The sequence below is a fragment of the Acinonyx jubatus genome, chromosome B1 (assembly GCF_027475565.1).
Source record: "Acinonyx jubatus isolate Ajub_Pintada_27869175 chromosome B1, VMU_Ajub_asm_v1.0, whole genome shotgun sequence".
NCBI classification, from domain to species: Eukaryota; Metazoa; Chordata; class Mammalia; order Carnivora; family Felidae; genus Acinonyx; species Acinonyx jubatus.
In genome coordinates, this window is record NC_069382.1 from 1 (window position 1) to 25,640 (window position 25,640).

The window sequence follows — 25,640 nt, forward strand, 5'->3', positions numbered from 1 at the left end:
ATATAAGAATCTTTAGTTCATCGTTACGACCCACATACATGGTTAACAATATGTAGTAATGACGCATCATCTTGTGATGTTTTTCAGTTAATATTCAAAGACACTTTCTAGTTGAATCCAATCATCATAATTACTATTGCTGCATGAAAAATAGGACCCTGACCAACATAATGGCTTTTTCAGCAACAAGTTTGCCTCATATGCAGTTCCAAGAACTACTGCAAAAAAAATTGTTACAAAATACTGAATTTAGAATTCCCAGATGATGTCACAATTCTACATATCTTTCTTATATTTTTATAGTAAGAGGCCGTTAGGCAAAATTACAATTTAATGACTAAACTCTATTAAGACATTCTTGATAAATGTTTTTCCTAGTCAGGGATTTCTAATGCAAAGTCTAACCTTTCATCTGATTCTATCAATGTATATATACAGTGTGAGAAACTACATGTTGACTACGGAATTAAAATCACTGAAGACTTTCATTCATTCACTATTATATAGAGTGTGAAACTTCACATGCCTACAACAGTTTTTCTACTAGTAAAGGTTTTCCATGCATATAATAATGAATAACTTCTTCAGCATTAATTTTTCTGTTATTGTCCTGGAGTGATCTCCTTCTGTAAAGATTTTCCTGCGTAATTTCCCATTTAAGGGAGATTAGATTATTATTCATACTGGATTTTCTTGTCCAACCTATGACCAGAGACCAGCTAATGTCTCTTCCTCCTTAATTATAAATATAGGGTTCCTCCACATGCAGTTCACTCATGTTATGTAAGGATAAATTAAAAATGAAGGCATTTCCATAATGAATATGACCATAGAACTTCCCCCACATGAGTCTTGTGGTTGATATTATATTAGAGCTGTGGCTAAAGGCACTTCCATGTTCATTCACTATAATTAAAGTGAGTTCCCTCATGGTCTCTAAGATCGGAGCTTGTAACAAAGGCTTTTCCACATAGATGACAAATATATTGTTCCTCTCCAGTGTGAGTCCCCTCATGGTCTCTAAGATCAGAATTTGTAACAAAGGCTTTTCCACATAGATGACATATATATTGTTCCTCTCCAGTGTGAGTCCCCTCATGGTCTCTAAGATCAGAATTTGTAACAAAGGCTTTTCCACATAGATGGCATATATATTGTTCCTCTCCAGTGTGAGTGTCCTCATGGTCTCTAAGATCAGAGTTTGTAACAAAGGCTTTTCCACATAGATGACATATATATTGTTCCTCTCCAGTGTGAGTTCCTTCATGGTCTCTAAGATCAGAATTTGTAACAAAGGCTTTTCCACATAGATGACATATATACTGTTCCTCTCCAGTGTGAGCTCTCTCATGTTTTCTAAGACAAGAGCTTTGAACAAAGGCTTTTCCACATAGATGACATGTATATGGTTTCTCTCCAGTGTGAATCCTCTCATGTTCTCTAAGATAAGAGCTTTGAACAAAGGCTTTTCCACATAGGTGACATGTATATGGTTTCTCTCCAGTGTGAGTTTTCTCGTGCTTTCTAAGATTAGAGCTTGTAACAAAGGCTTTTCCACATAGATGACATTTGTATGGTTTCTCACCAGTGTGAGTTCTCTCATGTTCTCGAAGATTAGAACTTTGAACAAAGGATTTTCCGCATAGATGACATGTATATGGTTTCTCACCAGTGTGAGTTCTCTCATGTTTTCTAAGACAAGAGCTTGTAACAAAGGCTTTTCCACATAGATGACATTTATATGGTTTCTCTCCGGTGTGAGTTCTCTCATGATCTCTAAGATAAGAACTTTGAACAAAGGCTTTTCCACATAGATGACATTTGTATGGTTTCTCTCCACTGTGAGTTCTCTCATGTTCTCGAAGATTAGAGCTTGTAACAAAGGCTTTTCCACATAGATGACAAGTATATGGTTTCTCTCCAGTGTGAGTTCTCTCGTGGTCTCTAAGATTAGAGCTTTGAATAAAAGCTTTTCCACATAGATGACATGCATATGGTCTCTCTCCAGTGTGAGTTCTCTCATGTTTTCGAAGACAAGAGCTTGTAACAAAGGCTCTTCCACATATAGGACATTTATATGGTTTCTCTCCAGTATGAATTCTCTCATGGTCTCTAAGACAAGAGCTTTGAACAAAGGCTTTTCCACATAGATGACACTTATATGGTTTCTCTCCACTGTGAGTTCTCTCATGTTCTCGAAGATTAGAGCTTGTAACAAAGGCTTTTCCACACTGATGACATGTATATGGTTTTTCTCCGGTGTGAGTTCTCTCATGTTCTCGAAGATTAGACCTAGTAACGAAGCCTTTTCCACATAGATGACATTTAAATGGTTTCTCTCCAGTGTGAGTTCTCTCATGTCGTTTAATGGAACTTCGAACAAAGGCTTTGCCACATAGACGACATTCATAAGGCTTCTCTCCAGTATGAATTCGCTTATGTCTAGTTAAAGATGAAAAATACCTGAAGCGCCTCCCACACTGATTACAAGCAAATGGATTCTCTCCTGTGTGAGTTATTTTATGAGTACGAAGGTTGGCGTTTCGGGTGAAGTGTTTTCCACATTCATTACATTTATAGGGTTTCCGTACAGTGTGAGTTAAGACATGTTGAGTCAATGTGTACGTGTGAGTAAAAACTTCATCAAACCCACTATATACAGAGAGGTCTTCTCCCGTGTGACATTTCTGCTGTTGGGAAAGAGATGAGAGACTGTTATAGGACTTCTCCCAAAAATGCATGCACCCAGTTCTCTACCTATGAATTCCAGGCTGACCACTCAGTGATAATCTCCAACTAAAACCTTCCCCAGATCACTTACTTACATATACATGGGGCATTCATCTCCAGCATGCACATTTTTACCCTTTGTAGCATCCTTATTGCAGGGTTGAGAGTTTATGAAGATATCACTACGTGTCATGCCAATAAACCATAGTTATACAATTATCCGCTTATCAGAATAATTTTATCTTAAGTCCAGGATAATTTCTTCCCCATATTTAAATTTTCAATCACATTCTCTGAGAAGGTACTTATATCAAACTGTAACAATCGTTATATGATCCTTCTAAATTGATAATTTAGGCTCCTCCCAGGCCTTGAACGTGGATAGCCAAGGTTCCTCCTCATGACACTTACTACTGTCCAGCAGTTAGGTGGGTCGTTCATGCAGATATCTTGCATAGGTATTATTTCTTGCTTGTTATGGCTATTTTTCATGCCTAAAATAATTGAGGAAAAAAAGAAATAAACCTAAGAAATACCTTGAGTAGAGTAGGAAATTAAAGTGTTGAAAAGCTCACGAGACCACATAAGCACACGTGACCAAATGATGTGAAATTGAGGAAAATACTGGTGAACACACATACATTTTAGAATAATATCAATTAGAACAAAACTCAATGTTTAAGTTAAAGAAAAAAAAAAAAAAATGATGGGCTGTTGCAGAGAATATCAAGAGTGGAAATCCTAAAAGAAATCATGACAAAGACCACAATGTGAAATTTTACCTCCAACGAGGACAGGAACATTTGCTTGCCTGAGGTGAATGTAAGTACAGGTACATGAAGAGAAACTCATATGGAAGAAATAATGACACAGTCTGAGGAATGTTGTCTCATTGGCCACTCACAGTTTCTGAAGCTGTTGTTCACTCAAGGAAATCTGCACTGACATCAATAAGACCCTGCTTACTCACTAGCCTTCTCACACTGAGCGCATGTCTGCAGCTCACCTGGACTCCAGCCTTGGGGAGGTCCTCTTTCTTCCCTCCACAGCTCCCCTCTTTGCTCCCACTGGGAGATCACATCTGATCTGAAGAAATGACACCCTATATCAATGAAGAATGGTATGTGAATTTTCAGTTCTGTGCCAAGAACAGCGCCTGATGTTCTACTGTACAGGCAACCAAGGAAGAACATGAGCGTGGAAGAACAGCCCAGAGAATAACACCTTGAACACTAAAAACATTGATAACTGTTCTGAGCCTGACACTGCACCCAAGGACAGTAAGATCTCTGATTGCTGATGCTCCTGCCCAAGCTGAGAGAGAGCAGAAGGCTTAGTGTTTGAATCCAGAAGGAATTAAATGTTCTCACAAGGGGATTAACACTATTTTCAAAGGAATACAATACACATAAGCTCCACCAGAATATTCTGTGGAGTTTTATGTGGAAAGTGATACAAGATATTACATTTTCTATAGTGCTCACCCTTCACCATACTGCCCAGGACAGAAAATATTCAGGATATTTATTTATTCATTCAAAAAATATTCATTGTATTCCCAGCATTGTTCTGGGTCTTGGAGAAAGTGCAGTAGATATACACTTGTGGCCAAGAAGACTGTATTCAAATTATCATGTAACACACAGGATGAAAGTAAAGAAAGTTACAAATTCCATCTAGTATTCAGAAATGCTACAAAAGATATGAGTTAGGGCAGACAGCTGTATTAGAATATGTGGAAGCTCTCCTGGATACAAGGTTAATAAACAAAAAGATGGATGGATGTATGGAAGGATGGATGAATGAATGAATAGATGGTGACAGACTCACCCACAGAGACCAGATGACTAATGTTTTCCAGCGTCACATCTCTGTACAGCGTTCTCTGGGATGTGTCCATCAGGGCCCACTCTTCCTGGGTGAAGTCTACAGCTACATCTTTGTAGGTCACAGATTCCTAAAATATCAGATATTGTTTCATTAGGGCCAGGCTGAACAATCCCTATGGGGCAGCTGTCAACATGATAGTGATAGCAGATGGGGGAGCTGTATGTATAGAAAACTGAAATTCCATTTGTGGTTCAAATCAAATGTTCCTACTGTGCTGATCTGCCTTCTGCCCTTCAGACACATTCAAACAGAAATACACACACAATTACTTCATCATAAAGGAATCTCAATATGAAATAACCTGGCAATTTTCAAATAAGCTGGTAATTTTGACATCCTGGGTGGCAATTATAACATAGGTTAAATAGTAAGTACTATTGAGAAGCACTTGGCTGGCTCAGTTGGAAGAGCATGTGACTCTTGGCCTCAGGATCATGAGTTTGGGTGCCAGCTTGCTGTAGAAATTACTAAAAAAAGAAAAAAATATGTGTGTGTGTATACACACACACACACACACACACACACACACACATATATACACATATATATATACACACACACATATATACATACGTAGTGGTACTGAGAGTTCCAGTGAGCTAATGTGCAGATGCTTCTTTTACAGCAAACACTTCATACGTACAAGTGTAGGTATAATAACATTAAAGGTAGACACCTATGAAGCAATGCCCAGCATTCTGCAGGATGAACTACTTTCATGAAGAACTTGGGGTCAACAAGTCACACCTCTCATTTTAAAAACTCACTTGTTCTTTATAAGGTATCAGGGCAGATAGGTCCTGCGGTCCGGTTAGGGGCTCCTGAGATGGCTCGTCCGAAGGATGGCCCCACAGTGATCTCTCCTGCAGTGAGCTCTCCATTCTTAACAACAATGATCACTGCATCAATCCTCTGTATGTTAATCCTGTTTTTCTGTTGAAAGGCAATAGAATCCTCTCGATTACTTGTAGCCTCTCTAATCCTTCTAAAATTGCAACAGGATTCTAAATTTGACTCTAGTTTTATCCACATTCTGCCAAATACAGAGTTAATTTTTTGAAAAATACTCCCTAGGCACTGTTTTCAGATTTCCAATTTTAAAAAGTTTAATTATAACGAGGGAAAATGGGTGAAAAGGGATAAGGGTAGTAAAGAGGATTTAGTCATCTTTGGAAGTTTCCAGATTAATCAAGTGTATGTTACCAAACCTTTTAGTAAGCTTAAAACTGAGGGGAAAAGAAATGATGGCTGATTTCCTCTCTCATACAAATGTTTCTTGTACTCTCTCGAAAACTGCAGAGCTGACCTGCCCAAAGGCCCGCCTCCTCAGTGGAGTGTAAAGTGCTGGTCTTGCTCATCTCTATCACCTGTCACCACGTGCCGAGGTCACTGCAGCCACTACCATGGCCCACGGGTGAATCACCCACCAACCAAGCCCATGCACTGCATGAAGAAGGAAAACTCTGCATATTTCTTTTCTGCAAGGACATCCTTAAGGAGCATGAGATGCACTGGTGTAAATGCTGGAAAGGAGACTTCTTCCTGATCCATCCCTGACCAACAAAAAGTATCCGCGCATCCTGGCAACAATGAACTAGAACCCAGACCCTTGAAAACTGCCTGGATGCACTTAGAAGACTTGGGCCAAGAGAAGCCTTCCCAGCCACAGGCAACAGAGGCATCATTCAGGAGAAGGATCGCATATCCACCCACCTGCAGTTGCATCATCAAGAGTTCGGCCACCACGTCTCTTCCTCCGGATTTCCACTCACAGAGAGTGCAAACCGTATGCAGGAAAAGCTGGGCAAGGAGAGAGAAGCCAAGAGACTCCAGTCTTACCCACAATTCCCAGACCCCTTGGTCATGAATCCCTGATGCGCCTGCATGCAACCCCCCAGCTCCCCCTACAAGAACACGCCACATGCCCTGAGACAATTGTGGGAGCTCTCACTTCCGCTCGGATCAGAAGTGACAAGGCTTTGGCTACTGCTGCTCGTCAATAAGATAGGAATATTCTTTTTTATTTTCAGATGAGGCAATGAAAATCATTATTTTTAAGTTAACTACCAACTTTTTCATAGGGATATTTAATTCTCTCTCTGAACGCCAAACCTAAAACTGCTTGACTTACAAAATGTACAAGGCAGAGGTATTGTTTTATAAGGGAATATATTTGTTCAATCTGACATTTTAGTAAAGTTGTAACTGGAATGTTGTCGTATATTAGTCATCACCACAAATGACACCCCAGCATTTCACAAATTGTATATTTAAACATATTGGTAAACTGAATTCTTACCAAAATTTTGTTTCTACTTAAATGCATTTCATGGAAAAATGATATTGTATCACAAACAAAAGTAGACGTAACTCACCTCCTTACACCTGGAGTCCAAAAAATAAGGAAGACAAATTCAAAGTTTAATAATAGGACTCTCTGCTTGGAAACTTAAAAACATTCACTTAATTAATCCTCACAAAGACTCTGCTGATTTCAGCATAGTCACTCTTATGGACTGAATTCCTGTGTCCCCTCCACTCCCACCCAAATCCTGATGTCAAAGCCCTAATTCCCATGATGGTATCTGGACGTGTGGCGTTTTAGAGGTAATTAGGTTTAGATGAGGTCATGAAAGGAGGTCCCCCATGAAGGGATTGAAGTCATTCTTAGAGGAACTGACCACAGCTCACTTGCTCTCTCTCTACCAAGATGGGACACAGTGAAAAGACAGGCTTCTGCAAGCCAGGAACTGGTCTGTCTGAATCTGCTGACACCTTGGTCTTGGGAGCTCCCAGTCTCGAGAACTGTGAAAAATAAATGTGGGTTGCTCAAGCCTCCACATATTTTACTATTGCAGCCCAGAATGACATTAACAAATGACAGGAACAGTTTCAGAGAGCATTAGTAATATGAGAAAGTTACATGGTAAGGAATGATACAGCCAGTATTTCAATTATGTTGTTTCCCAAATTCAGATTTCTAAACATGGTCACAGGTACAGCCCCCTGCCAGGACTTACCAGGAATTCTCCCTGTCAGATGAAGAATCTGAGATCCCTCCAGCAATCACAGCCTCTCTCATTCCAGCTTGTCCACAGAATCATTCCCCATGCCCAGGTTCTCCTCACACCTGGGAACCTACAGTCCTCTGACACCACTTGAAGTCTATCAGCCCCTAATTCCATTCCTTTTAGTGCCCACTTCAATTCCCATGTAATCCTTTCTGCATGCATCCACCCCCCAAAAATAAAAAAAGCTGTTTTATTCCAACTGCATACGCATGACCTATCCCAATGCCTGGTTACATGGCTCATGCTCAATAACATCTGAGACCAAAAAAAAGCATATTTTGTTAGTTCTGCCTTCTTACCTTCCTTATACGTCCATTTCTTCCACCCACTTACTGACCAACACCCTGTAACAGACAGCAGTCATAGATTTCTCAAAATCTAAAAATTCATATAAATAGTTTTCTTCACACCAGCAACTAATTCTCTGACATTGCCTGGGTGTCCAAGGATTCAGTTCATTCTGACACCATCTTCCTGGAGTCAGCATCAGATCCCACAAGTTCAAAGACTTAGCCCCATGAGACTTCCTCTACTTCAGATGCCAACCATAAATGTAGTGCCAGGCTGCCCACATTTTCTGCCGAGAGCACAGTAGATTCAAGGGTTCTCACAGTCCCTCAAATTAGGCTTGGCAATTTTCTAGAATGACTCCTAGAATTTAGGAAAACACTTTACTCAGTTTTACTGGTTTATTACAAGGATGAACAGTCAGATGAAGAGGTACACGGAGTGAGGTCCAGAAGGGTCCCCAGGGCAGGATCCATCAGTCCCCATGGAGGTGGGCAGGATTACCCTCCAGCAGATGGAAGCTCTCACCAGCCTGGAGGTTGGTCTCCAGTGTTCAAGAGTGATTCTAGAGCTCAACCTCCAGCAACCACTCCCCTCTCCAGAGGCTGCTGGGTGGGGCTAATATCACTTACAAGCACAAATTTCATTCCTAACACTCTCCAGCTTTAACTTCTTCCCTGCTTTCTCACTGGCCTTACAAGTAGGACCTTTAGACCTTCCATCATCTTCAGAAATCCACTAGCCCGCCTCCCCGTCCAGTCCACCCAACTCACCTGACTGTAGTTTGCTCTCAGCCCCTGGGACACAAATGGTTTGGCTTCTCTCAGCAATTTTACACAAGTTCTGTTACCAGGGGAGGGGGGAAAGTCTCTAATAGTGCTCCTGCCTACCTCCATGGGGAGTCCTAAGGCTTTGCTCAAATAAGTTTATAGGAAACTGACTAAAACATCTGTATTTTCTACAAGTTTTCCTAAAAGATATATCCTTTGAGATTCTGTACACAAAGTTTTCTTGTTTTTTAAAAATTTCTTTAAATGATCTCTTCTAAATGAGCCCTTAAACAACGCAGGATCTGACCACGTATCCTTTTTACTCTCTAATAGAGCTCCACTCTCTGTGTGGCACAAGCCTGGTCCACAGTCCCCTACCGCAGACACTCCTTTCTGATGAGCAGAAGCCCTCATTGCCTCAAGGATGGTGCAGTGTGACGAGGCTGGCAAGACAGGAACGTGTCAGAGAACCAGGGAAACAAGAACCTGATTACCTTAAATTCCCGCTTTAAAAATAATGCTCCCTTTTGAGAGTTACTATAGGTTCACTTTTATATTTGATACAAACACATTAAGAAGAAAAAAGGGACAAACTATTCTTTTGGGAACCAAATGCCTGTGCCTGAACTGAAAATATATTGCCTGATTTTTCTTCACAAGTAATTTATTCTTTTATATATGAAGACAGATCCTAAGACGTATATACTGTTTCGTATTATTCAAAAATAGTTGAAACACATCCTATGTATGGGAAAATGAACACTGAAGGTACAATTTATTCATGGAACCTATCATATTTTGTGCGTGTAGAGCATGGCAGTCGGTAGGATGTCAACTAAATCTGACTTGGAGAAGAGGAAGGGTCTGCTCTAGGATTTCATTTGCTTGCCTGGAGATGAAGAGGAGGGGGCTGCTGAAGGCGGTGGCCTGGGCCCAGAAGAATATAGAACCTCTTCTCCTCCAGGTCTTAACTACAGGCAGGCACACTTTGTTGTATTGTGCTTTACAGATACTGCTTTTTACAAAGGTGTGTGGCAACGCCATGTTGATCGGTGCCATTTTTCCAAGGGCAATTGCTCACATTATCTCTGTGTCACATTTTGGGAATTCTCACAATATTTAAAACATTTTCATTATCATATTTGTTACTGTGGTCTGTGCTCAGTGATCTTTGATGTTACTATTGCAATTGTTTTGGGGTGCCACGAGCTGTGCCCATAGGTGTGGGCTACCTTAATCAGTAAGTGTTGCGTGTATTCTGACTGCTCCACCTACCAGCTGTCCCTCTTCTCCTCTCCTTGGGCCTCTTTTCCATGAGACAGCCCTACACCGGCCTCCTAAGTGTTCAAGGTCTGTCACGTTAAATCAAGAGCTAGAAATGAATGAGCTTCGTGAGAAAGGCATGCTGAAAGCAGAGACAGGCTGAAAGCTAGGTGTCTTGTGCCAAAAAGTCAGCCAAGCTGTGAATGCAAAGGAAGAGTCCTTGAAGGAAATTAAAAGTGCAAGTCCAGTGGACACATGGGTGATAAGAATGTGAAGTGAGGGGAGCCTGGGTGGCTCAGTCGGTTAAGCGTCCGACTTCTGCTCAAGTCACAATCTCATGGTTCATGGGATCCGGCCCCGTGTCGGGCTCTGTGCTGACAGCTCAGAGTCTGGAGCCTGCTTAGGATTTTGTGTGTGTGTCTCTCTCTCTGCCCCTCCTCTGCTCGTGCTCTGTCTCTATCTCAAAAATAAATACACATTAAAAAAAAGAAAGTGAACTGAAACAGACCTATTGTAGATATGGAGAAGGTTTGTGTGGTCTGTATAGAAGGTCACCATTCCCTTAAGCCAAAGCCTAATCCAGAGCAAGGCCCTGACTGTCTTCAATTAATTCTCTGAAGGATGAGGGAGGTGAAGAAACTTCAGAAAAACACCTGATGCGAGCAGAGGATGGTTGGTGGGAGTAAGGAAAAGCAGTCATCTCCATAACATAAAACTGCAAGGTGAGGCAGCGAGTGCTGATACAGAAGCTGCAGCCAGTTATCCAGAGGATCTGGCTGAGACAATTCATGCTGGTGGCTGCACCGACCAACAGCTTTTAAGTTGGAAAATCTACTGGAAGCCTTCTGTCGGAAGAAGATGCCATCCAGGACTTTCATAGCCAGAGAGAAGTCAGTGGCTGGCTTCAAAGCTGCAAAGGACAGACTGACTCTCTTGTTAGGGGCTAATGCGGCTGGTGACTAAGTTGAAGCCAATGCCCATGTACCATCCTGAAAATCCTGGGGCCCTTAAGAATTATACTAAATCTACTCTGGCTGAGCTCCATCAACAGACAACAAAGGCCGGATGATAGCGCATCTCTTTACAATGTGGTTTGCTGAGTATTTTAAGCCCGCTGTTGAGACCTACTGCTCAGAAAAAATAACCTTTTCAAAATATCACTGATCATTGACAATGCACCTGGTCACCCAAGAACTCTGATGGAAATGGACAAGAAGATTAGTGTAGTTTTCATGCCTGCTAACACGACATCCATTCTGCAGAATGGCAGGGGCAGTGGGGTCACAGACATGGATTCAAGACCCAGAATGTTGATAAATTATACAGGAATAAAAATTTACAAAGATCTCTATAAGAAAAAAATCCAAAAACAGACATAAGAGATTCCCCTTTTTGAATATTAGGCAGTTTTTTTTTTTTTAATGTGTATTTATTTGTGAAAGAGAGAGGGAGAGAGTGAGAGAGCCAGGGAGAGCGGAGGGGCAGAGACACACACACAGAATCTGAAGCAGGCTCCAGGCTCTGAGCTGTCAGCACAGAGCCAGACATAGTGCTTGAACCCGTGAACTGTGAGATCATGACCTGAGCTGAAGTCAGATGCTTAACCAACTGAGCCACCCAGGGGCCCCTAGGCACAGTTGTAAATATGACCTACTTGAATAAATCCTGAAAATATTTGTTGTTAGAAAAGAAAATTTGTTGTAAAAACGTGTTCAGAGAATGCGGTTCTGAGAAATAGAGAAATGATAGTGGCAGGCGTTCATGACGAGATCTGGGGAAGAGCCATACAGAGAAGAACAGACAAGTACAAATGTTCTAAGGTGGGACAAGCCAAACAGGACTGTAAATGTGCAAGTGGGTCTAGGCACTGGGATAGAAAGTGACAGTAACAGCCCTCTGGTGACAGCTAATAAGCTAGCTAGGTTTCAGCATTTGTTAAATATCTTTTGTGCTGTTTTCATCACTGTCAAAAAGTATTAAAATCAGTTTGTGTAATTTTTAGGCAAACAAAAGACAATATGGAAACTTGGTTTGAAAGGAAAATGGATAGAAGGATTATGATACAATTACTGAGACAGAGCTCCTTATATTTATCCCAGTACAATGATATCTGAGGCAGAGAGGAGAAAGCAGACACTGATCTTAAAGTAATAAGATAGAGACACTTATATTGGGTCCGAGATAGTTGGCTTCCTACTGCTGGCTCCTTCTATCGTTTTTAAAATTATTATTATGTTTTATTTATTTATTTAGAGAGAGTGTGAGAGGGGAAGGGGCAGAGTGAGAGGGAGACACAATTGAAAGCAGACTCCAGGCTCTGAGCTGTTGGCACAGAGCCCGACGTAGGGCTCAAACCCATGAACCGTGAGATCATGACCTGAGCCAAAGCCGTTTGCACAATCAACTGAGCCACCCAGGAGCCCATGGTTCCTTCTACCCTTTAACTCAGCAGTGCAAGATAATTAGTGTTTACCAGACAGAACATGAGCAGTGTTCAATCTGGAAAACAATAAGAGAATATCAAATCCCTAGGCTCTGCCCTGTTGATATATAATTCCCAAAGATTTCCCAGGATATCCTAGTTCTTATGTTGCAATGTCTTATGCATCTTTGATATCTACGGGGCTTCTAATGGAAAAGGCAAGCTTCCTTGATGGAAGCTCAATAGGACTGAGAGACAGCTGCTATGTCCAGGTGTCAGGAAGAGGCAGAGTGGCTCAAGGTTTCAATACAGGAGTGGTGGGTCATTTGAAGTTATGACATCCTGATTTTTGCCTCAGTTATGCAGTCGAGTGTTAACATTCAGTCACAGGACAATGGTCATTCAGGTGAGAGAGGAGATGCTATCTTCAACCTATCAGGTTCAGTCATCCTTTTGAGTCTTTAAAGATCACCAATGTGATTTGTCATGTGTTGAGTCAGCTGACATCACTCATCATTGTTCTCCATGCCATTAAAGCATCAATAATCCCCAGGCCTGACCAGCTACTACATTTCAGCAAACGCTACCAGTGGTTTGTGTGTGTATGCTCTGTAGCCATGTGTTCAGAGCTCTTTCTTCAGAGAGTTTTGATAACATGCGGATTCACACATGAAAAAGCCAATGCACAAGTCAAAATTCACAGTTATGTGAAATAACTTGTAACCTCAATGAAAAGTGGTTTAATAATAGTTTCCATTATAATAAACAGTACTTATGTAGGGTTGAATTTTCTCCTGAAAAAAAGGACCCAGGAAAACAGAGACTTGAAGACATTGTGTAGAGTTTGGTTTACTCAAGATACCCACCTTTTGGGCTCAGTTACTTATAGGGATATGTACCCCACATAGACCCAAGAAAACTCACTCCATCTAATGTGGAGACTCCCAAGTGCATATTATGTATACACCTAAACACTGAAGATTTAACAGAGAAGGTGGTCTGGAGGCTGGATGGGTCAGAGACAGAATTCTATCACTGGACTCGTAGGTAAGCATAGAGGGAAAAAGAAAAACCAAACGGAGAGTCCAAATGTCAAGGTCACTTAACCACCAATGATGTAAAGTCCTGGCTCCTTAATGGAGTCCACTTCCCAGCAGGTCTGAGTGGAGTAAGTTGAGCTCAGGGGAATGGAGATTTGGAGACTTGGAGGAGCACTGGGTCCTCTTCTTTATAGGACCTCCAGGGTGGTTACTGTTCTGTTGCCTAACAGAAATATATCTTCCAATTTCTGAACTGATTTGAGTTCAAATACTAATATTAAATCAACTTAAAACTTTTGAGAAAGAGGGCACCTGGGTGGCTCAGTTGGTTAAGCATCTGACTTAGGGTCAGGTCATGATCTCATGTTTCATGAGTTTAAGCCCCGCATTCAGCTCTCTGTGGTTAGCATGTAGATCGCTTCAGATCCTCCGTCTGTCTCTTTGTCCCTCCCCTGCTTGCTCGCTCTCTCTCAAAAATAAATAAACATTAAAAAAAGAAACTATTTAAAAAAAGTTTCGAGAAAGCCAGAAGAATGTCTTCTCTTGTAAATAATCTTTGAGAAGTTATGCAGCAGAGTATTTAGAGTCAGGTAGTGCCAAGTTCCAACCAGGATCAGATTTTCCAAAGGAAATATAAAAAAGAGATGTTAACTTACACTTCCACGTTAAAGTTTATGACGTGTACATTGGGGCACCTGGAGGGGCTCAGTGGGTTGAGCGTCCAACTCCCAATTTTGGCTTAGGTCATGATCTCATGGTTCATGAGTTTGAGCCCCACACTGGGCTCTTTGCTGACAGTGCGGAGCCTGCCTGGAATTCTCTGTCTCCCTCTCTCTCTGCCCCTCCCCTCTCATGATCTCTCAAAATAAATAAATCTTTTAAAAAGATATAAATGAAGCTATTTAAATTTGAAAATCTAATTTCCTTACTGATTTTTAATGTTTATGGTGTGAAACCTAGTAATAGGAAACCTCCCTAAAATGGAGTGGGCAGATGTGGCAGGGAAAACTTTTACACCCTAGAACACACAGTCAATTGCAGGCCCAACAGGAAGAGGGACTGGACCCTTTGGGGACTTGGCCCTGCACGTGGATACTACTCAACAAGTCCAGCAGGAGGAAGAGACATTTTCCTTATCCCCCAGAACAACAGTTCAGCCAGTGAGAAACCACCACACTTCAAACTCTGTTTACTCCAATGGACTTTTAGTTCAGGCAACCTTCCCAAATTACCCCTTTTCTCCTTAAAAAAGCAAGCCTCCCCTTGGTTCCCATGCTTCCCTACAGTTTTTCTAAAGCTTTGTTTGTCTCATATTGCAATTCTCTTGTATTCATTCCCCAATAGCCCCAACAGTTGCTGCTAAAATAACAGGCAGTTCTTTTTTTTTTTTTTTTTTTTTTTTTTAAGACAGAGGGAGAAAGAGCGAGCAAGCAAGCACTCTCGCGCAGGGGAGGGAAGAGGGGCGCAGGGAGAGAGACAATCCAAGCATTCTCCACACTCAGCGCGGAGCCCAACTTGGGGTTCGATCCCATCACCCTGCCATCAAGGGATGAGAAATCCAGAGTCCCATGCCCACCGACTGAGCCACCCAGGCGCCCCCTGGCAGTTTTGTTTTTAAGGTTAACAATGGCAAACAAGAAACATCCCTCTCAAATGTCCTCAGATATTGAAAATTAAATTTTCATCAATTAAAATCAAAATCCACACATTCCCTAAATGGAATCCATTTTACAGGCCTCATTCATTATCCCAACTTGACATAAAGCATTAAGAAACAGAAAACAAAAACAGTGATTAAAATACCCCATACTTCTCTGGGCGCCTGGGTGGCTCAGATGGTTGAGCATCGGAGTTGATTTTGACTCAGGTCATCATCCCAGGGTCTGAGATTCAGCGCTGTATTGGCTAGGTGCCGGGTTGCAGCCTGCTTTGGATTCTGTCTCTCCCTCTGCCCCTCCCCCACTTGCACTCTCTCTAAATACAACAAAAAGAAAAGAAATAAAAGAATATCTCATACTTCTCAAAATAAAAAAACCATCTTCAGATAGCTCTGGGAGTCGCCCCAGGAAAACGTGAAGCTGCAACACCGACCACTTAACGACCTAAAGCGATTCTCGGTGGCACCCACGCTTCTCCCCAAGTCCCGGACACTCAGCCTCCCGCTGAGCACCCCCTGCTCTGGGCCACGTCGCGCCGATCCCGCCGGCTCTCCGCCAACAACAGAGACCCCGCCTGCCCTGGTCGGCCCACTACCCGCGCCAAGGGCGGCCTCCGAGGTCCCGCGAGGCCCGCACCCCCAGCCCGGCGTGTCCAGTCAACGGGCTATACACACACCTGTCACCCTAACGAGGACACATCGGCGCGTTTAGTGCAAGAGGCCCCAGGGCTCTGAGTCTCACCTGGAATGCCCGAAACAGTCTCTGTAGGTAGAGAAGCAGCAGTAGGATCCCTCGGACACCAAACACCCACAAACCGACCAGAGCGGCCAGGCTGCCGGCGCGTGGGACGGAAGGAGGGGAGGACCCGGAAAGGCGGGGCGGCACGGGGCCACGCCCCGATCAGGCCCCGCCCCACGCTAGCCACGTCAGAAACCAGCCGGACCTTGGCTCAACTTCTCTAGGCCACGCCCCACGCTGGAAACGTCCTGCACAAGCACCGCCCCTCCACTGACGTACCGTTCCCGCTCTTCGCTCACCTTCCCTAGGCCCCGAACCACGCGGGCCACATCCTACACCGGCCACGCCCATCCGGTGACGTACCCTCGCCGCTCACACCCCCCCCAGGCCCCGCCTTACGCTGGCCACGTCCTGCGCCGGCCCCGCCCCCGCTCTTCTTCCTAGTGCCCGCCCCTCCGCTGACGCCGTGTTGGGTCCTCCACTCACCCTCCCTATACCCTGCCTTACGCCAGGCACGTCTCACGCAGGCCACGCCCCTCCGCTGACTTCTTTTCCCCTCCCCCCCAAATCCTCCCAGGCCCCGCCTCAAGCTGAACAATCCCTAACCGGCACCGACCCCACCCCGCCCCCGCCAAACACCCTAGGCCCTGCCCCTCTGCAGACGTTCCCACTGTCTCACCCTCCCTTAGCCCCGCCCCACGCTGGTCACGTCCTGCAACAGCCCCGCCCCTCATCTTACCTCCCATTCTGTTCTCTGCTGACCGTCCCTAGACCCCGCCCTACACTGGCTACGCCCTGTACCGACCACGCCCTTCGGTCAACGCTCCTTTCCCCGCTCATCCTCCGTAGCCCCGCCCCTCCGATTACGTGTCCTTCAGGTTACACTATAACGTCCCCAGGTCCCGCCTATGACGGCAAGCGTCCTAGACCGGGCCCGCCCCATGGCTATGGTCCCGTTCCCGCTGACTGTCCATAGGCCCCGCCCAAAGGTCGTCGCGTCATATGTTAGCCCCGCCCCTCCGTTTACGCCCCGACCCTGTTCTTTACTCTCTCCCCAAGTCCCGCCACACGCTGGCCACGTCCTTCACAGGTCCCGCCCCTCCTAACGCTTCTGGCACCCTCCCTCCCTGAAGTCCTGTCTGAGCCCTAAGATCTACCTCCCTAGGCCCGGCCCCTCCGCTGACGTACCTTCCCCGCTTTCCCTCCCTTTGCCCCGCCCCATGTGTGAGACGTCCGGCACCGGCACCGCCTCTCCGCTTACGTACCCTTCTGATTTCTTCTTGCCGTCCCTAGGCCCAGGCCTACGCCGGCTACGCCCTGCACCGGCCCCGCCCTTCCGCTGACGCCGGTCCCCACATCCCCTGCCTAAGTGCCGCCTCACGGTGTCTACGTCCTGCACAGGCCCCGTTTCCGCTCACCTTCCTTAGGGTCCGCCCCACGCTGGTCACGTCCTACACCGGCCCGGCCCCTCAGCAGACATCCCCTCGTGGTCTCTGCTCTCCCTCCCTAGTCCCCGCCCACGCCGTGTCCGCTCTCAGTACATGAAATCTTAGTCTTCATGTTCCCCACACACACACCCCGCTAGTGCCGGGGCTGCCGCCTCCCGCCCCTGGCCATGACATTCGGCCGACTCCATTCCTCGCACAAGACTCACATCCGAGCCATTTTCATCCTCCTGCAGTGAGGCCCTGCCGTCGCCAGGCCTTCCATTCGCGGTCACCTTGTGGGCGAGGCCCCTGGGCCCCGGGCTGGGGGAGGGGACCACCCCGTTGTGTGACACCTCGTGCTGTTCTGTCCCCAAACCTGTTCCCCCGGCCGTACCTGCCAGAGTGTGCCTACATTCCCGATATCCCACTGGAAAGTGAGCTGCTAGGACGTAGACGGCATCCGTTCCGTCGCCGAGTGCCGAGTGGGCGGCGACTTGAGGGAAGAAAGCCCGGGAGGGAGACGCCGGGCGACCGCGAAGGGAGAGTGAGTAAAATGAGCAGCCTAGAGGATGCCACGTGGGGGGTCCTGTGCACTGGGGGAAACGGTCCTAGTGGACCGGAGTGCCCGGGCTCGACCCAGCGGGAACAGCGGAGGGCTGGCAGAGGGGCGGGGGTGGAGGGTTGGGGTGGGTAGCAGGGGGCACATCCCAAATGCATTCCCTTTTAACCGTATTGTGTGAGGGTCATGCTAGAGGTCTCCGTGCTTTCCCAGCCTTCGTGACATTTTGAAAATATTGTTGGGTCCTAAGCAATTTTACACCAATTTCATGTGCACTCCGTGAGGATATTGATCATTTGTTATATTAACAGAACTAGTCTAACAGCTTCCCGTCGTTCTTGTCATCTTTTGACTGAGCTGGCTGTGAGCTAAGGTTTCCAACTGTATTTTCAAGTTTCCTGTGTCCTTTTTGTACAAATGTTCAGGGATGGTACAAGTTGTTCCCGGCCCCTCCCCGCCCCCCAGGACTTAGAAAATTTATTGTCGTTTTTCAGTGTGCGCATCACCTTCTCAGCGGCTTCTAGTCCAGCAGCAGCCTTTCCAGGCAGGCCTAGAAAGCTTCCCTTGAGATTCCCATTTGGGGCAGTGGCATTTCCCGTGCTCCTGAAGTAACCTAGGAAGTTCTGGATAGGAATTCGGTAGCATAGACACCGTCTCCAACCTTTCCAGGCAGACACTAGTGGCTCTTGGGTCCTCATGGCCACTTAGAATATTTCCAGAGTCAGGCAGAGAGAGCATAGGTGAAGTTCGCGGGGGTCCACAGTAACCACAGAAAGGGGTTCCTGGCATGACTTAGACTTTTTTCTTTTTTTTTTTTTTTTCCGGTGGCTCTGAGGGGTCAAAATGCCCTGGCTGCTGTTTTCACTGTTCCCGTGGCCCACTGGAAAAAGAAGCTGAAATACAGGATGTAGGTTGTCTAATGGACCTGGAAAGACGGAGTAAGTGAAAGGGAGTGAGTGAATATCCTATTCTGGTATTCAGTTTTTGCTATGGTACCATACATACAATATCCATTTTTCTTCTTCAGATGTTTTTTTTCATATGGTACGACTGCAGGGAGCTTGTTTCAGTGTTTTTAGAATGGAAATACAAATATGAAATTTATGAGGCTTCTTTTCAAGAAGTGATATCTATGAAGTGTGTACCATGTGTGAGATATGAAAGACCAACAGGCCAACAGCCAGCACAAAGTTTTTATGTTACGCATAATGTGTCATGTGTCGTGAAAACCTTATTAGATAATATTTTTACCTGATTTAGCATCATTCATTAGAAACAGTTACTTAGGGGCAGCAAGAACTCACTTTCATAGAGCTCATGGTTTTTGTCATCACTAGGTCAAGTGATGCATGGAAACTATCAAACTTAATGTAAAAAGAGTACTCATGGGTTTTATTTCCTTATGATGTGGTTTCCACATGGCACATTACATGTTTAGCATAAGGCCCTGGAATAGATTGTCATCCTTATATCTTATATAATCCAATTCATATCCTAGGAGCAATATTCATTTTTCTTCTCTCTTCTAAAAATGCCAGATTACTATTTATATGTGTTCATTTTTCCAAAATGCTGAAAATAGAAATTCACAGAATAGGATAGGGCATGAAAATTCGTCTGAAAACAATCTGTCATTCCGAGACAATTCTTATTTTGGTTTGTGCATGTGTTTTCCAGGGAAGCTGGGCTTAGGATCCATTTCTGCCTGTCTCCAAAGCCCTGCCTATACCAAACATCAGGCCACAGCCCTGTCTCCGTGCTGACTGCCTTTCTGCACTTCCTGCCAGCCACCCTCATGTCTGGCCTTCTGGGTTTGTGTTCTTTGTCTGGGGCTGTTGATGGACCACCAGGAGGTCCCTGGGTATCCTGTCAGTGTTTCCCAGCCACTAGAGGATGACTTGGGATGGCATCCCAGGTTCTGACACGTACTTAGAAAATTCTGCACAGGCAGCAGCAGGTAGACACCGATGTTGAAATGAATTGTTTCTAAGCTGACGGCCAAGAAGGAATTCTTGAAAAGGTTTTGGTGCAAAAAAAAAAAAAAAAAAAAAAAGGTGGTTTTGTTAAAGCATGGGAACAGGACCTGTAGGCAGAAAGCACTGCACTGAGATTATGAAGACTGACTACTAGAAGGTTTTCCATCCTGTAGAGGGGAGGGTGACCTTAAGGCTCCAGGAAATTGAGCCTATAGGTTCCTGGAGGTCCATTGTTAAACATGGTGTTTTTCTTGTAAATCATTAAGACAGTTAGAAACTGGGCACCTGGGTGGCTCAGTTGTTTGAGTGCCTGGCTCTTGATTTTGGCTCAGGTCATGATGCCAGGGTCATGGGATTGATCCCTGCCTCGGGGTGCTGGCTGAGCATGGAGCCTGCTTAAGATTCTCTCTCCCTCTGCCCCTGTCCCCTGCTCACGCTCTCTTTCTTAAAAAACAAACAAACAAAAAAGACAGTTACAAACTCTAGTGGAAGTTTCATACCCAACATGACTGTAAATGATGTTATGTGCATTTCCTTTTGCTTTTGTTTTCCACACCAACTAACTATTTCTTTTCTCCCTGCCTCTGTTCTCAGGCAGTCACCAGTACCTGAGGAATAGTCTACACATCTCACCCTAACTGGGGGATGTTTGTAGCGTGTCTGCTCAAGTGGAACTCCTCTCGCATTCTGTACAACACAGTTTCCCAGAGTCTAGATTAGAAAAGTGAATACAGTGGGGCGCCTGGGTGGCTCAGGTGGTTAAGTGTCTGACTTCAGCCTAGGTCATGATCTTGCTGTTCCTGAGTTTGAGCCCCATGTCCAGCTCTGTGCTGACAGCTCAGAGTCTGGAGCCTATTTCAGATTCTGTGTCTTCCTCTCTCTCTACCCCTCCCCAACTCATGTTCAGTTTCTCTCTTTCAAAAGTAAATAAACATTAAAAAAATGAATGCAGGTGCAACAGAAATTAGCATTAAGCTTTTTACCCCCCTCTTTTGTTTTTTTGTTTTTTGTTTTTTGCTTCAGCTATACAGTTTCTTGCAAGGTAAGAAAGAAATGCAAAGCCGTGTTAGGACATAGGTTGTCATGTGTTTTTGTCTTGAGCAATGTAAAGTTAAATTACTTACCTAAAATATTTTACATGAGGGAAAGTTACACACAGAATATCAGCCATCACGTTAAATAAAATATGAGATAGGACTAAATAACATTTTACAGAGACCTGGTTTACTCTTTAGAAGAAAAACACACTTCTACAATGTAGAGAATAACGACATGCAGGAGGTTTTCCTAGTTGTTCACCTTTTACCTTGCACTGAACCTGTATTACATCATTTTGCTTTAAAAAAATGGAAATGGACTAGGTTAGGTAATTATTAATTGGCAACATGATACTGATATAAAACTGCTTTTGGCCAGAGATACGATAATGGTCAATTTTGGCAACCTAGATAAAGGGAGAAGTTATTATGTCCCCTTCCCAAAATCATTGTGCCAATCTGTGTTCAGCTCACGATCTCGAGTATTTAAAACTTCCGTTTCTATAAATATAAATAGAATAACCTTTTAAAATAGGGTACAAAGTATAAATCCATGTTTTTCTAATTCAGCAAGCACATGGGATATTCTCATTTCTTTTCAGAAAACTACCTGTAGACACACAGATAGACACGGGGCACCAAGTTTGAATGCTACCGGAACAATTTCCCCCCAAATTAACATTTTACCAAGTACTAATATACATAATGTCAAAAGAGGAAGTGCACACTGCTGAAATCAAAACCGTTTTTAAAACGCAAATTATCAGTGTGATACATTATTTTGAACAAAGGAGAAACTGGCAATATATGAAGTTGTGTGCTATTAGAAGGCCTGTCCCCTTGCTTAAAACAAATGAGAGAAAGTGACTTTGGAAGCCTGTTAGATGTACGTGAAACTTTAAAAGAACTTAGAAATACACTTTCTGAATTTGGAAAAAAAAGGTAAGGTACTGGAATACTTCCGTTTCGGGTGTAAATAAAATTTTGGAATTTCAAATATGTTAGTACATCTGTTTTTTTCAGCTACTTTATAGAGTTATAAGGGAATAAAACATTAAAAGCCAGTGGAAGCATGTACATAGGGGCCCCATTTCCCCTTGGTGTGCTAAAAAAACTGCATTCAACCCTGTCAATTTGAAGGTCTAATTGGCTTTGTTAAACGGTTTGTGGGTGGAGGCACATCGTATCAGGCAAGGAGAGGGGGCTTCTCTGAGCGAAACAGGAAAAGGTTTTTAAAGGCCAAAGGAGGGGATTAAAAAGAAAAAGTGTACTAGCAAGGAATGCGTGTTCAGGCAAAGTTGTCTCTGGGTGGAGACTGGGGTCCATCTGGACCTGCTCCGACTGCCCCGGAAGTTCCACTTTGGCCTCGCAGACTCCCGCGGTGGCTGTCCTTTGAGCGCCCGCGCCGAGTCCCCCTAAAGCGGCACTGCGAAGGCGGAGAGTGGCCCATGCGGGGACACCCTGGAGCGAGGCTCTGCGTTCCCTGCCTGAGAGGAGCCTCCAGGAGGCGGGGCACAGCTCCTCCCCAGCCCATAGCCGTCAGTGCGCCTGTCCCCGGTGGTGGCTCTCCAGGGTCCCCCAGCTGGCGCAAAGTGCACGCGCCCCCTGCTGGCCGCAGGGAGCAGCGCAGGGGCTCAGAGCTTCCCGTTTAGTGTTGCCTGGCACCCCTCCTGGTCTTCGTGGGTGTGGATGTTAATGAAATGCACCCTGCAATGCACTCAGACACCAGGAATCAAAGCATAAAGTCAGCTTATTAAGGCCAACTGCTTTCCCACCCACTAATAATTAACGGTTGGAATTTGAACATTTAAAAATGCCATTTTTAATAGGCATTTGGCAACCTTCAAATTGAAGTTCCTTTGGCATGAACCTAACAACATATGTAAAAATCTGCATTCAGAAACATCATAACCCTCTTGAAAGGTCGCAAATAAAACGGAAATGCGGAGATGTTAGTTTTTCATGATCCACAGACTCAATATTCTTAAAATGACAATTCTTCCTAATTTGATGTACAGATTCAGCTAAGTCCCAATCAAAATGTGAGCAAAGGGATGTGCTAGAATACACAACATAGGACTGAGGAACAAAGCTAAAGAACTCACACACCCACATTCCAAGACTTACATAAGTATAAATAATGAAGTGAGTGATCTTGGCGAGGAACTAGATGCAGATGATGAAGTTTTGGGGTGATGGTGGGGTGGTCCAGAGCCGATGGTCAAGAAAGAATTCCTGAAGATGTCTTTGGTGCAAAAAGGCGATTTTGTTAAAGCATGGGACAGGACCCATGGGCAGGAAGAGCTGTTTGGGGTCGTGAGGAGTAACTCATTCTATACCCTCGGGTTGGGAGGGGGGCAGGGATAGAGTAAGTCTCTAAGGTATATTGGAAGCAAGGTTTCCAGGGCCTTGAGGGGCTAGCTGTGGCTAGGGAAATGCCATTTGTTACCGTTTAATAAACCCCCAGTCATGAGACCCTTCAGATGTATATGGGGGGGCCATACGCTTGGAGTATGATTGCTAGCATATATCTTGGGGGACTTGAGATAAAGAAAATAGACTTACAGGAGCCTCGAGGTTGGGATAATGTTAAGCTAAGGTTCTCTTTGCCCCCAGCAAAGTGTCGTCATGGAGGCAGCTGAGCCCCTAGAGGGAGGTCACTCTGCCAGTTCCAAGGACTTGTCAATGGGCTGTAGGCAGTTAGGGAATTTAATTTTTCATTTGCCTTAGTTTCCCACATCACCATGGCAAGCTCCTAAACCGTTTTCCTTTGTTCTTGGGTAGGCAGGAGTGTCCTTGGAATACCACGTATTCCGTGTGTGTGTGTGTGTGTGTGTGTGCGTGTGCCCCAGCATGTATTTTGCCCTCAGCTTGCCCCAAGCTCCCTCATCACAGAGCAAACAGGAACAATGGGAGCCCCCCCAAAAGACCCATATGGGAAAAAGTGAACATTTTATACCAGCCTTACAAACTACACAAAAATGTATTCAAAGTTGTCAATAGACTTAAAATTAAAATGCAAAACTGAAAATTCTGGAGGAAACCACAGAAGGAAAGCTGCATGACCTTGGGTTTGGTGATATTTTTATTTACAACAGCAAAAAGCAAGCCATGTAAGAAAAAAATTAATTACACGGATTTTAATAAAATAAAAAATGTCTACTCTGTACATGTCAGCCTAAATTTGTCAAAACTCATACAGTATACAATGCCAAGAGTGAATTCTAATGTAAACCGTGAACTGTGGGTGATAATGATGTGTCACTGTTCATGGACCCAACAGATGTACCATCTGGTTGATAACAGGGGAGGCTGTGCATGAGTGAGGCAGGGGGTGTATGGGAAATCTCTGCACCTTTCTCAAGGCAGGGGTCCTGGAGGGGGCTGGGAGTGGGCTGCAGGGCGACCCAGAAAGGGGCTGAAGGGACTGGAAGCAGTATGTGGAGACCAAGAGTGGCACGTGGCAGGTCAGGGTCTGGAGAGGGGCACTGGGGACCAGTTCCTGGAGTGGGCATGAAATAAAAGATGGATTGTGTTCATGAAAATATCACCTAGAGGGGTGCCTGGTGGCTCAGTCAGTTAAGCCTCCGTTAGGCTCATGTCATGATCTCACAACCGTGAGATGGAGTCTCACATGGGGCTCCATTGGGCGTGACTGTTGCTTGGGATCCTCTCTCTACCTCCCTGTCTGCCCCTCCCCCCATTTGTGTTCTCTCTCTGTGTCTCAAAAATAAAGAAACATTAAAGAAGAAAATAAAATAAAATATCACTTAGATCCATTACCAGACAAGAAGACCCAGGCACCAAGAAGTGTGCGTTGTATGAGCTAATATGGTCAGTGACCACATGGCATCTGCCACAGAGCAAACACCAGGCTGACAAGTGCATATCCTCACAAGTCTTGTTTTTTATAACCTTGGACAGAGTTTGCTCTAAAAAGCTATCTTATGCATCTTCCCTAAAAAAAAAAATTTAAAAAAATGCAGTTAATGCATTCTAAAAACCTAATGCAGTAAAATCAGGTTATACAAAAGGCAAGAAACCTCTTTTTTTCACACACAGTTACTTGAAAATAATTAAGCACTTTAGGAACTTTGAGGAACTCTTGAGTCTTTCTGGGTAACTTACCCCTCACAGTAGTTACTGGAGCTCTCGACATGCAATCCTACGTGTTTTCACACACACACACACACACACACACACACACACTAGCTGTGCCCTGAGACTTGCATAAATGAATGAAACTCTTGGCTTCACATTTCATCTTCAACTATCGTCCTGTAACATATGTAGTGGCTGCCCTCTGGACCAATGCCAATACAATGGAAAAGTTAATTTTAAAAAGTTAGGGTGCTGCTATTTATTGAATTTTCTATATATTGCATTTGTTGCAAAGGCACTTTGACACAGTTAATTATGATTTACATGCGGGATTTCCAAGGCTGCCTCCTCAGAACTCCGAAACTGCACACAGGATCCCCAACTTCATGAGAGGTCACTGTGCTTGCCAGTGTTCCCGGCACACCTCGCCAAGTGTGTTGGCCGAGTGTTCAAGCTGTGGAGACTCGGCCCTGCACCCTCTCCAGACTGCCAGGCAGGCGATGGCTCAGTGACATGGAGCCGACACAGGGGTTTCGGGGAACAAACACTCAGAACCCCCAGTTCTAAAGCCCCCTCCCCTCAGCGCACCTAGTGGGTCATTGGGTCACCTGTCCCAGCTGGTGTCTCCGTGTCCCTTCCCAGTTCGTACCGTGAAGCATCTGTATGGAGG

General features: G+C 44.6%; 1 protein-coding gene and 1 long non-coding RNA gene across 12 annotated transcripts; one reads left to right on the forward strand and one right to left on the reverse strand.

The window, feature by feature from the left end:
• Positions 1-6: 6 nt before the first annotated feature.
• LOC128314290 (zinc finger protein 596-like) lies at positions 7-17,846 on the reverse strand. 11 transcript variants are annotated; one of them, XM_053216187.1, is made up of 8 exons: positions 7,641-12,258; positions 6,334-6,420; positions 5,927-6,063; positions 5,388-5,553; positions 4,561-4,687; positions 3,737-3,832; positions 3,142-3,224; positions 7-2,690 (listed from the first exon to the last, which is right to left on the reverse strand). In XM_053216187.1, the coding sequence occupies exons 4-8, from the start codon at positions 5,499-5,501 to the stop codon at positions 900-902; spliced, it is 2,211 nt and encodes a 736-aa protein (XP_053072162.1). In that variant the 5' UTR covers positions 5,502-5,553; positions 5,927-6,063; positions 6,334-6,420; positions 7,641-12,258; the 3' UTR covers positions 7-899. The 11 variants fall into 11 exon arrangements, with proteins under 11 accessions (XP_053072162.1, XP_053072164.1, XP_053072165.1 ...); XM_053216189.1 differs by lacking the exons at positions 5,927-6,063; positions 7,641-12,258 and adding an exon at positions 17,692-17,843; XM_053216190.1 differs by lacking the exons at positions 5,927-6,063; positions 7,641-12,258 and adding an exon at positions 16,610-16,628.
• Positions 17,847-18,686: 840 nt separating this feature from the next.
• On the forward strand, positions 18,687-21,866 carry LOC128314291 (uncharacterized). The gene is made up of 2 exons (XR_008295761.1): positions 18,687-18,794; positions 19,534-21,866. It is a non-coding gene; the product is annotated as an uncharacterized LOC128314291 (long non-coding RNA).
• Positions 21,867-25,640: the final 3,774 nt, after the last annotated feature.